This window comes from Moschus berezovskii, chromosome 12 (assembly GCF_049115385.1).
Source record: "Moschus berezovskii isolate FMDL1 chromosome 12, NW_MosBer_1.0, whole genome shotgun sequence".
Lineage (NCBI taxonomy): Eukaryota > Metazoa > Chordata > Mammalia > Artiodactyla > Moschidae > Moschus > Moschus berezovskii.
Window position 1 is genome coordinate 28,786,298 of NC_142471.1, and position 12,889 is coordinate 28,799,186.

The following is a 12,889-nucleotide window of genomic DNA, read 5'->3' on the forward strand; positions in this document are numbered from 1 at the left end:
TAATTTTCTTATGGTTCTGGTTAAATTATATATACCAGTTTATAACAAAAGGTAAAATCTGTAACTCTGTTCAAAGTTTTAAAAGATTACTTAAGAATAGTTTCTTGTATTTTTATGCCACCTTTACTAGTTGGCTCTTTCAACCAGAGTATAAGTCCTATGAGGGCATAGGTGGGGTCTGCTTGTTCCCTGCTGTGGGATACAGTGCCTAAACTGGCACATAGTAAATGCTCAGGAGATATTTGTTTAAGTGCATGGGAAATGGTTCAGAAGAATTAGGAAGAGGCAAGAATATTCAGTTACCCTTGAACTGGCCTTGCAGCCCTCTTCCCTCCTGGCTCATGTCCACCTACCTATACTCACAAAGCACCCTGGCCTTTGGCCAGGGTAAGCTGCCCACTGCTCCCCCCCCAACCACCGCTCTGCCCTACACAGCTGAGGACCTCCACTCTGGCTGCCAGGGGACACAGCTGTCTTCTCATAAGCAGAACCCCAGTCTCACTGCTTTCCCCAGAGGGTAGATTTTCTGGTTGTCCCTAAAACCACTTCCATTGTATGATGACGATGCAGCTTGGGGACCCTCCTTTCAGCCCTCCCATTCCCCAGCGTCAGTATCAGCCTGGAAAAAGTTCATCTTTCCCAGAAAGAAGGACGCTCCCGGATACCCTGCACAAGGTCACAACAACACTTTTCTAAACTTGTAGCAGACCGTCTTCCATGGATGAGAGTCCTTGTGGAGAAATGGAGAGACTTTTGGAAGAAGGGGTTGTGTTAGAATCTGGGGGCTTGGGGTACAGGTATGTGTTTGATGGTGAGGATAAATGAAAGCAATGGTGATTCAGGCTGCACTGGGCAATGGTGTATTTGCTCTGGCTTTTAAAAATATATACAGTTTCAGTTAAGAGTCATTTATTCCTTTAACCATTGTGTCATTTAGCAGCCACGCATGAGTGTCTCCGGTGTGCCTGGCCCAGTGCTAAGGGATAGTGAGGAGCCCAGACAAACTGCCCGCCATCCACAAAGGGATGGTCAGCACTGAACAAGTCATTTCAAGTGGGTGTGCTTTATGACAAAGTCTCAGGTCGTAATGTGGTGGGGCCAAGGGGGCCCTAACCTATCCAGGAGGAAGCTGCCCCACAAAGCTGAGATTTGAAGGCCGAGGCCATATGAAGGATTTTGCTAGAATTCACATGGTATGGTGGAAAACCTTTAGTTAATTTTAAAACATTTATACGTCCACAAGGTAAAACTTCTAATAGTGTACAATGTTACACAGTAAATGTTAAGACTCACCTCACCCTTCTCTCCTGACCTGCCCGTTCCTTTGTTACTGGCCTTGTGTCTCCCTGTGGTCACAATCCACTCCTATCTAGCATTTTCCTCTCCCTTAATTTCTTTTCATACTGCATCAAAGGTTCTCAACCTGGGATGATTTTGCACCACCCCACCCCTCCCTACCCACCCACCCCCACCCAGAGGACATCTGTCAATGTCTGGAGACATTTCTGATTGCCACAGCTGAGCAGAGGAGACTCTACTGGTATCTAATGAGTAGAGGCCAAGGATGCTGTTAAACATCCTACAACGTACAGGACAGCCCCCACAACAAGGAATTATCTGATCCAAAATGTCAACAGTGCTGACATAAAAAAGAACAAAATAATGCCGTTTGCAGCAACATGGATGGACCTGGAGATTATCATACTGAGTGAAGTCAGACAGAGAATGACAAATATCATCTAACACAGCTTATATGTGCAATCTAAAAAAATGGTACAAATGAACTTACTTACAAAACACAGAGTCACAGATGCAAAAAACAAACATCGTTCCCAAGGGTGAAAGAGGCGGAGGGATAAATTCAGAGACTGGGATTGACATATACACACTGCTGTCTATAAAACAGATAACTAATGAGACTATATGGAAAAAGAATCTAAAAAAAGTGGATACATGTATAACTGATTCACTTTGCTGTACAGCAGAAATTAATATTGTAAGTCAACTGAACCCCAATAAAAGCTAATTTCGAAAAATGTCAGTAGTGCTAAGAAGCCCTATCCTATATGCAGACTATGTCTGCCGCTTGCTTATCTATAACATCTACACATTATATATAGCTATATATAGTAGATTATTCATATCAGCATTAGTAGATCCATCTCATTCTTTGTGGCTGCATAATAATCCATTGTTTGCGTCATCATTTTTTTTTAGATGTTTGTACTCTTTTGCTATTGCAAACACATACACTGCAAGGAGTATTCTTTTTGTACTTTTGCCTTTGACTCATGAGGTCAAAGCATAAATTGATGGAAGTGACATGGATGAATCAGAAGGTTCGTTAACATTTTAAATGACCCGATTTCAAGTTTTTGGGGCACAGTCCATTGGGAGAGTGGGTCTGGAGTTCTGGCTGCTAAACAGGGCTGGGGTCCCCAAAAATCTGGTGGAAAAGCTCCTATCTGTTCTCATCTATAGACGAGGGTGTCCTGACTGCCCATCTCTCCACAGGACCAGGTGTCCCCCACCTGAAGGACGAGCCAGGTCCTGAGTGATGCCCCTGAGCTGAATGCCCACGGCCCCAGACCTCCCCATGGAGAAAGGACTCTCTTTGCCCCAGGACTGCCGACATTTTCTGCACAGCCTGAGAATGAGGAGCAAATATGCCCTTTTCCTGGCTTTTGTGGTGGTGGTTTTTGTCTTCATTGAAAAGGAAAATAAAATCATATCAAGGTGAGGGATGCAAGCACAAGTCTTCCTTATCCAGGTGGGATGGGTAGGGGCAGAGAGGTGGCTGTAGGGCTCTCTCTGTGGACGAACAAAGGCAGTCCTTCAGCCTCATCACCAAGCCCCTCCTGTGCCCAGGCAGGTCATATCTACGTCATGACTGCACAGCACTGAGACGGGCTCTGGACTCAGGCATCCTGAGTTGGAATCCTAATTCTGACCCCTCCCCCCGCTTTTTTTGTGGCCACAGCATGCAGCTTTCAGGATCTTAGTTCCCTGACCAAGGATGGAACCCATGCCCCCTGCAGTGGAAGCACAGAGTCCTAACTGCTGGATTGCCTGGGAATTCCCATGATTCTGGCCCTTTCTAGCTGGGACAGCTTAGATAAATCATTTCACTTTTCTGCCTTAAGTTCCTCTTCAAAAATGTGGCTAACGATGGGGCCTGCTTTGTTGTAAAGATTAAATAAGAAAATGTAAAGGCATTTAGCCCAGTGTCTAACACATAGTTGGTATCCTGTGCTTACTGGCCATTGCTATTATTATTAGTTAACTTCCTGGCCTAGGATGATACCTCACACTAATAGCATGTTTCCTATACTAATCCAAAGTCATGGGTGAGGGATTTCCCGGCTGGTCCAGTGATTAAGACTCTGTTCTCCCAGTGCAGGGGCTCTGGGGTCCCGCTCCTGGTCAGGAAACTAGATCCGTCATGCTGCAACTAAAGATCCACATGCCTTAACTAAGATCTGGCGTAACCAAATAAAGTCATGGATGACTATGAGGCAAGGTTCTGGTACAGATACTCTGGTCAGCAGGGCTGCCATGTTCAGCTGCCCAGGTTGCGTACTGCTCAACTCCAGGGGTGTGCACTCTCATAGGCTACACGGAGGACGCACAGAGTTGGCAGTGTACCACTGTGTGCAGTGGCCCGGTTAGTGAGCCTGCTATACACAGAAAGATTTATAGACCTCTCCCAGGCACAACCCTTGCAGGAAAGCATCAACCAAGATGGGCAGATTAGGAATTCAGCTGTGTAGTAGGCATGCTGGTGCCCTACCTGGGTTCCTCACTCAGCATGGACTATTCCAGTCTGTGCCTACTGGATCCTGTTGCAAGCCCCTACAACTCTCCACCTGCACACTGGCAAGCCAGAAGTCCTGGGGAGTAAATACTTCTGGGAGAGGCCCTCAGCAAAGGCCACCTGGGAGTTTCACATCACCTGGGTGAGGGAATCCTGAGGTGTGTTCTGTCTACACTATCTCCTGGAGTTCCCCTGGCAGAGCAATTTGGTCACAGCGATTTTCCACCTCAAGTCCCTACCCGTTCCCCCTGTGATCACGTCCCAAATAAACTACTTACGCTCATATCCTTGCCTCAAAGTCAGCTTCTGGGTGGTCATCCTGGGACGCTCCTTAGGGTGGCATGGGATAGAGTCCCCAGTCAGCCACTGATCCCGGTATCCCTTTGCTCTCACAGGGTCTCAGACAAGCTGAAGCAGATCCCCCAATCCCTGGTAGATGCCAACAGCACCGATCCAGCCCTGGTCTTGGCCGAGAACGCATCCCTCTTGTCCCTGAGTGAGCTGGATTCGGCCTTCCTGCAGCTGCAGAGCCGCCTGCGAAACCTCAGTCTGCAGCTGGGCATGGAGCCAGCAGAGGAGGCCGAGGAGGAGCAGATGCTGGAGGCGGAAGAGGAGTGGGAGCAGCCGGAACCCCGCCCACCCGCCGAGGCCCCGCCCCGGCGCCACGTGCTCCTCATGGCCACCACTCGCACCGGTTCCTCGTTTGTGGGTGAGTTCTTCAATCAGCAGGGCAATATCTTCTACCTCTTCGAGCCGCTGTGGCACATCGAGCGCACTGTGTCCTTTGAGCAGGGTGGCGCCAACGCGGCGGGCTCGGCCCTGGTCTACCGCGACGTGCTCAAGCAGCTTTTCCTGTGCGACCTGTACATCCTGGAGCACTTCATCATCCCGGCGCCTGAGGACCACCTGACCCAGTTCGTGTTCCGCAGGGGCTCCAGCCGCTCCCTCTGCGAGGACCCCGTCTGCACGCCCCTCGTCAAGAAGGTCTTCGAGAAGTATCCCTGCAAGAACCGCCGCTGTGGCCCTCTCAACATGACGCTGGCAGCTGAAGCCTGCCGCCGCAAGGAGCACATGGCCATCAAGGCCGTCCGCATCAGGCAACTGGAGTTCCTGCAGCCGCTGGCCGAGGACCCCCGTCTCGACCTGCGCGTCATCCAGCTGGTGCGCGACCCCCGCGCTGTGCTGGCCTCCCGCATGGTGGCCTTCGCGGACAAGTACGAGACCTGGAAGAAGTGGCTGGCCAAGGGACAGGACCAGCTGAGGGAGGAGGAGGTGCTGCGGCTGAAGGGCAACTGTGAGAGCATCCGCCTGTCCGCCGAGCTGGGCCTGAGGCAGCCGGTGTGGCTGCGGGGCCGCTACATGCTGGTGCGCTACGAGGACGTGGCCCTCCGGCCGCTGCAGAAGGCCCAGGAGATGTATCGCTTTGCAGGCATCCCCCTGCCCCCGCAGGTGGAGGACTGGATCCAGAAGAACACCCAGGCGGCCCACGACGGCATCTACTCCACGCAGAAGAACTCCTCGGAACAGTTTGAGAAATGGCGCTTCAGCATACCCTTCAAGCTGGCGCAGGTGGTGCAGGCCGCCTGCGGCCCGGCCATGCGCCTCTTCGGCTACAAGCCGGTGCAGGATGCCGCCTCGCTCTCCAACCGCTCCGTCAGCCTGCTGGAGGAGCGCGGCACCTTCTGGGTCACGTAGGGTGCCCGGGGCGCCAGCACCCCTGCTGCTGAAAGTCCCGCTCTGCCTGCCTCACCCAGGCCCGCGGGGAGTCTGCGGCGCCGCCGCAGGGCGTGGGCTGGAAGACGCACCGGGCGTAAGCCGCGCCTGCGCTGTAGAAGTAGGCCCCCAGCCCGCTCGCTTCCCCTGCAGCTGTGGGCCCGGGGCTTCCCGCTGAGAACAGGACGGTGGCCGGCCCTTTTGAGGGCTGTCAAACCCAGACCTAAGGGACTGTCGTTTCCTGAGCAGACCCAGGCAGGCCCGGGCCTGCTCACAATTCCTTCTCTCCTTTCCCGCGCTCTCCCTCTTTCTCTCTGTCACACATACACATGCGCACACACACACAGAAACATACATGAAACACACATAGATGGCCTGTAGACCTAGTGGGCAAGGGTCTACAAATGTTTAACAACCGGAGGGGGGTTCCGGCACGAACTATCACAGACCCCCTGCCTTACTCAGTGTGAACCTTTCAGTTTCTGAATTTCTTCATAATCCAGTGTAGCATCTGAGTGGGTCCCTGGGAAGAGGTGAAATCAGCTCTATATAGAGCGACAAAATATACATATAAAGACACATACCTACATTCACACCCCACACACAGAAAAATACACGCACACATACATACAGAAAAAAAAGCATTTCCGAGTTATTGGAGGATGAGGGAGGGACTTCCCACGTGGCACTGGTGGCAAAGAACCCCCCTGCCAGTGCAGGAGATATGAGATTTTGGTTGGATCCTTGGATTGGGAAGATCCCCTGGAGGAGGGCATGACAACTAACTCCAGTATTCTTGCCTGGAGAATCCCATGGACAAAGGGGCCTGGTGAGCGAAAGTCCACGGGTTGCAAAGAGTCAGACAGGACAAATTAATTAGCTTGCAGCATGCAGGAGGATGGGGGAGTGGTATATGGCCATGGACCATGACCCTATTCCCCATGTAAGTCTGAGGCTGGATGATGGGTACAGAACTGCCAAGTGCATGGCCTCTGCCCACCTTCGATTCTCATGGCTGCTTCCCTCTTGTCCTTGCTGCTAGCAGGGAGCATGTTTTAAATTGGCGTGTCTGATCCCCGTGTGATGGCAGCCTGAAGGCCCCGTCCCAGCTCGGTTGACTCCCCAAGAGCATGTCTGTGTTTGAAAGCTGCTTCAGGCCTGACTGGCAGGAGCATTTGTGGTCCCTGGAGACAAAAGGCAGCTCAGGAGTTCTGTCATTTCCAGCCAGGCCTCTGTGGGGCAGGGCCCAAATGGAAGTATAGAGTGCTCTTGGGGGAGAAGTCACATCAGGATAGCCCCTCCCTTGAGAAGACAGTGGACCAAGGTCAGCCACATGGTTGGTTGTGGTTAGTGTCTGGAATTCCTCCTTTAGGGCTCTGGGAAGAGTGTTGCTCAACATGGGATGGTCTGAGTGTTTTAAGTAATTTATGGTTTGGTCTCTTGTGGCTATATTTTCAGGTTTGTTTCTGCAGGAGTGCTGCTTGGAAGCATTGTGGCCTTGAGGGGGGCTGGGAGGATCAGTGGGGCACACTTTAGATCCTGCTGGAGAGAGAGGATTAGGAGAAGGAAACTTCCTCCAGAAGGATCAGAGCCTAGATGGCCACATGGCAGCCCACAGTGCCCCACGGGCTTTTCTGTTTGAACCCATGTGGAACAGATCTCAGAAATCACCAGTGTTCTTTGCTGAGTGTCCAAGGCAGCATAAATTAGCAGTCCTCACCGCCTCCTCAAGAAGAGGCCAGATTTGAAAATCTCTCCTAAGCCCTAACATATTTCCTGGGGGGTCAGGGGCCTATGACCAAGCGCCAAATGTCCCCAAAGTGGAAGCCTTCCCCCACTATCACCCCAAACCAGGGAGCAGAACTCAGTACACCCTGAGAACTTGCAGGAAGCATCAGAAGTTCACTAAGGGCTGTTTCTGATTTCCTGGACAACCTCTGTATCAGATCCATCCCATTATCAAGCCTGGAGGGCTGAGTTTTGTTTCCAGTATTATGGACAGCAGGTAAATACAAGATCTGAGTCCAGCTGGGGTTGCTATAGGGAAGGGAGGGGTGCATCCTGGTGGGAAGCCAGCCTTTGAAAAGGTGAGGACAGTGGCCATCTTGTGGGATCCGTTACAATCTGCACCCTGGGTCTCCATCACCATGGATTCAGCCAATCAAGGAAATCTCTAGGTTTTATAGTCCAAGCATAAACTGTGCAGGGAACTGGCTCTAATTTGGGGTCCAAAGTTACTCTAACTCTGAAAACTTGATCCTGGGGCAGAGTGGTACCAGGATGCTTCTGGCAGGCCCAGAAGTGCTGACCTTTCTTCCCCAGCCCCTGCCCTGCTCCCTCCACTATCCCTTACTTGGGGGTGGTAGGGGGCAGACACCTCTGTCCAGCATCCTTCCTGGGTCCTGGGGCCCTCCTAGTGTGGATAGCGGACTTCCTTCCTTCCTTTCTTCCTTCCTTCCTATGCCTTTGGGGCTAAGGCCTCTACCCCTGAATCCTGAGGACTGTGTGGAGAATGGACCTTTGGGACTTCTCAGGACATTGACAATTTATACACTGCAGGTTGACTTAATTTATTTATTGTGTGAAAAAGAAGAGACGGAAAAATATTTTATTATTTGCAGGGACTCAAAGCTGTACCCAAATCAAGAAAGACAACAGTAATAGAAGCCATTCACTTCATGTATACAAGGACACTCCAAGACAATTCAAAATACACCAGAGGACAAAGCTGAGAGCATGGGAGTCATGACAGCTATAGGGTATTTTGTTAGCTTGGGCTTTTTCCTCTTGTTGATTTGAAGATACGACAGTAAGACCCTTTCTGCATTATTACCTTTGCCCACGTGTCTGAAATAAGACACAACTCACCTGAGTGTTGCCTTGGGCTCAGCAATGCTCTGGGAACCCTTGGGGTTTTAGGGAGGACAGGGTGGGGTGATTACTGACTTTATACTCCTTGGGACCTGGTTGGAGACCCACATGAGGTGTTACCAGCTGGAACTGGGTTAGGGAGAGTGGTCCAGCTGAGAGGCAGTGCCTCATTTTCGAGCAAGGCCAGCCCTGGTTTGTTTTTCTGTTCCTGCTGCTCTCCCCCCTCACACCCGAGCCTTCCCCTCTGCAACACCCACCTGCCTGGAGACAGGGAGCGTTGAGGCCTCACCTCTGCCAGCCGCCAGCTCCCCTGGAACAAGAGGCTCATTCAGCAATGAGCGTTTACTCATTTTCTTCTTCATGAAGACCTCTTTAGCCCAGCCTATAAAAATAGCTCAGAACATTCCAGGCCTTGGTGAGACAGGGCAGTGTCCAGCACCCTCAGGGCGTCACCCCTGCTGCCCATTCCTGGCTTTTCCTCTGGACCTCGTTTATAAATCTTGGAGTGGATGAGGACATGGGGAAAGGTCTGTGGGAGCAGGATCTGGGAGGGGGCAGGATTCCTCAGTCCCATAGAGAGGGAAGATGTGCAGGGCTCTATAGCACAGCTCCTGCAGGTTATCACCAAGTTATCACTAAGGTGGAGAGGCACGAGCAAATTCTAGCCCTTTGTCCGTTTATGTGATGCACTCACTTGAAAACAGAAAAACAAAATGTTTGTCTGCCAGCACCCTCAGCCTGGGAGCTGTGCCAGAGTCTGGTCTGATGGGACAGCTTCTGACCAAACCCTTAAGAGCAAAATTCCCACTGAACCCATTACAATGACATCTTTCCACCTCTGCTCTCCAAATGAGCTCCAGGGAATCCGTGTCCCAGAAGTTGTATGTTTAGCCAATCAGCAGACAGGAGATGTAAGCATCCGATGCTTTGGTCCTAACCCTGAGGGTCTCTTCCAGCCCTGGGCCTGTGTTAATTGACTCTAGGGCCTGTCCCTTAAGAGGCCCTGGATTATGAAGGATGGGGGCAGAAGACTGGATGGCTGTGTCCCTGAGGCAGGGAGGGGTGGGGGGAACAGATGCCTGCAGAGGATGCTCCTTTAAATTTGTGTGGACTGATGAGATCCAAGAAGAAGTGGGTCTTGTCAGTCTGATCACATTTAAAGAAGGTGCATCCTCTGAGATCCAAAGTTGATGGGTTTGCTTGGGAAGATTCCTAGGACATGGTCCAGTTAGAAAGGGAGGGAAGAGGCCCAGGGTTTCCTGAATGCAGCCATGTGGCTTTTCAACTACCACGGTTTCAGGAAGAGTGGAAGCTGCTCTTTACCTCAAAAGGATGAAGCAGAATTAGCAACTGCAGATGTCTTAAGAACTTCAAGATCCTAGGGTCTTGTGACCTTTGTCATTCCATACTGTGCATGGGGGACTAATTAGTTATGCATTTCCAAGATTACATGGTGCCATCTTCAGGGCCTAGCCCATATTATGGACCAGGTATTTTATTTGTATTTATTTGTCAAATAAAATGACCTATGTATCTTACTTCTAACATTGGGCTTGAACAGGGCACCCCCTAAAGTTTCCATTTCATCTGTACTTTCTAGGCCAAATCTGCCTGATTCCCCTGCTCCCTCCTGGATCCTGCAAACTCTTTTTGCCAAGACCTTGGCCTTATGTCATATTTCATGGCCACGTAGTACAGGATACCCCTTTCCTGGCGATAGGTGGCCTGGTATGTACATATGTGTCCACACATCTGTATGTGTAGCATGTAGCTCAGCCTGCTTGGCCATGTTGCTCCCAGTCCCCGTGCCATCAATGTCCTTGCCATCAACGTTCTTGCCGTGGCTACAATCTCCTGAAAATACAGGGGTTGCCTTCAGAAAGCTGGTGGTTACTGCCAGTCGAGATCTGCTTTGCAGAACAGAATGTGAATTATTTAATTAAAAATGAAAACACGCAACAAGCAGAATCTGAAGTGTGTCTCTGTCCTCTTTGTATTTATTCTCAGCAGCAATTAGGTTGTAAAAATTAACAGGAAAACTTATATGTCAATTATATCTCAATAAAGCGGGGTTGGGGGAAATTTAAAAAAATTAACAAGAAAAAAATATTAGCAGCCATAGGAAAGGGGTAGCTTCCAGCATGAAGCAAGTCACAGAAACTGCTTCCTGTTTCTGAGAGGTGAAAAGCACAAGGAAAGTAGGGATACGTGCAGGGGCTGTGGAGAAGGTGAATGTTCTTTATGTTACCAGAGTGGCAGAGTTGGTAATAACAGTTTGGAGTTGGCTGCAAGGACAAAGTCTGAGAGAGAAATACCCAGGCATTGTCAGACAGGGACAGTAGTTAGAGGCCAGGGGACCTGGGGACAAGTCCCAGCTTTGCCACTTTCTGGTCCTGTGATTTTGGGTAAGTCAGTTCCCTTAATCTGTACCCCAGTTGCCTTTACAATGAAAGGTGTAATTAGTAGTTGACAACCATTGTTCCAAAACTACCCCTTTAGGGATGGACTCAAGTCAGCTGTAAGGGCAGGCAATGCTTTCCCACTCAGAGCAACTGTGCATTCATTTGGCCTTCAAATAAATTTCAAGAATCACCTGAGATTGCTAAGAACCCTTGCAGCTAGGAAATGCAGTGCAATTACATGCTGTATCAGTCACATCAACTTAGTGCAAATTAAATTTCCACACTTTTGTTTCCTAACAGCCACCTGGAGGGAACGGTTTTTTTCCCCAGGAAGAAGGGAGAAAGTTCATTTTAGAACCAGAGAAGACAGAGCCTGTGGAGCTTTGTGGGTGTGGGGACCCAGGATAAGCAGGAACAGCAGCAGCCATGAAGAGGCAAAGAACAGCTGAAAACTGGGGAGTCCCTGGAGTGAGGGGGTGACAGAGTAGAGCATGATATGAGGACAGGAGACCTCTTCCCCCCAAATTCAAACCTGTATCTGTCATTTCACCCAGGCCAAGCCTTGGAAACTCAAACCACTCCCCTCCCAGCCCTTGAAATACAGGAAGCACAACATGACACACCGACCTGGGTGAAACCTTGGCCATCCGGCCCCCAGCCAGGTGCCACTGCTGTTTCCAATCTTCTGGGCACTGGATATATTTAGTTTAATTTCTCGGCTGTGTTTCCTACCACAAATGGCCCCCTGGAGAAACAAATTGCCCTAATCATAGAGCCGAGAAGACTGGAGACCTCCCCACCCTCCCACTGTCAGCCACCAGCCTAGGCCAAGCCTCTTTCCACTCCCAGACCTCTGAGGGCTCCTGTATGTTCCTGTACTACACCCCAAGTTACCCACCCTGGGAAGGAGCCGAACACCCCCATGGAGTCGTTGAGACAGCCAGTCAGCTGGCTCGATCCTAGCAGGCAGCTTGATCACGCGCAGAGAGAGGCCTTGGGCCTGTGCACTTGTGCACAGAGCCCTGCCAGGCCCTGGAGTCCACAGCAGTGTCCCCGAGTCTTTTTGGAGGACCTATGGTCACCTAACCCCTTGTAAGGAGGTACAGTTCACATTAGTGTATTAAAGGCTCTGAGAAGCCCTGCTTTCCTCTGATCCAGTTTACCAGGATTCCCTCAAAACCAATTTTATGGGTGGAATTTTTATCACGTAAACTTTTTTTCTGAATAAGATTTTCAAGACTTTGGCATTCTAGAGAACAGTTTGTACTTACCAGAAACCTGCAAGGGCAAGTGTTTAGGACTAAAAGCCATGGTAAGCAGACAGTAAGGTGGTAGGTGATATAGCTGCCTACTTCAAGGGAGAAAAAACCCAGGGTTTCAGGGCCCCTTCCTGCTTTCCCATCCTCCTCACTGAGCTGCAGGCCAGGAGCAAAAGTCGGCCTTGTGATCACGGGGGGTCAGAGTTCACAGCTCCAAGGCATCCATGCTGCTGTCATAAAACCTGCCTGTGGCTTGAAATCCTTGGTGTCCTCAAATTGACCCACTCCTGCGGGGCCTCTGTGGCATTACCCAAAAGATGCCAGACCAGGCATAAACATCACAGGACACCACTGATCTAAGAAACTCGAGCTTAGGGTAGTTCTTAAAGGAACCATTTCTGAAAAATGGACAAAGGTTACCAACAGTAAACATGTTCCCTGGAGATGCAATCCCCTAATAGCTAGCAAACCCCTTGCTAAATGCTGCTGTGCAGGTCATTAGAAGAGCAAGCAAGCAGTGAAGACTCAGCTGGAGAGGCTTGCCCAAGAAAATCAGAATGAGGGAGAGAAGGAAGGGAGGAGGGAGGAAAGGAGAGTGACAACAAGGGAGGGACATTCTCAGAGATGCGGGGAAGGAAGACAGCCACGTTGCTGGAAAGAACACCCATGAGAATAGCCACAGCCGTGATGTCCAAGCATTTAAGGGATGTCAGGGTCAGGCCAGGCCCAGGTGAACACCCAGCCCCACACACCACTGGCCATGGACCAGATCTACCCTGTGGATGCGTGGTCCATGCATGGTCTGCTTTTGTTTATAACAACTGACCAAC

At 50.4% G+C, this 12,889-nt stretch overlaps 1 protein-coding gene across 5 annotated transcripts in view; it reads left to right on the forward strand.

Moving 5' to 3' along the window:
• The window catches only part of CHST3 (carbohydrate sulfotransferase 3), a 42,285-nt gene extending 33,173 nt beyond the window's left edge, over window positions 1–9,112 (forward strand). For all 5 annotated transcript variants that reach the window (XM_055425509.2, XM_055425510.2, XM_055425511.2 and 2 more), the window contains 2 exons: window positions 2,515–2,736; window positions 4,210–9,112. In XM_055425509.2, the coding sequence (XP_055281484.2) occupies window positions 2,573–2,736; window positions 4,210–5,509 (1,464 nt within the window). In that variant the 5' untranslated portion in view covers window positions 2,515–2,572 and the 3' untranslated portion in view covers window positions 5,510–9,112. The remainder of the gene's footprint in view (window positions 1–2,514; window positions 2,737–4,209) is intronic.
• The last annotated feature ends 3,777 nt before the right edge of the window (window positions 9,113–12,889 follow it).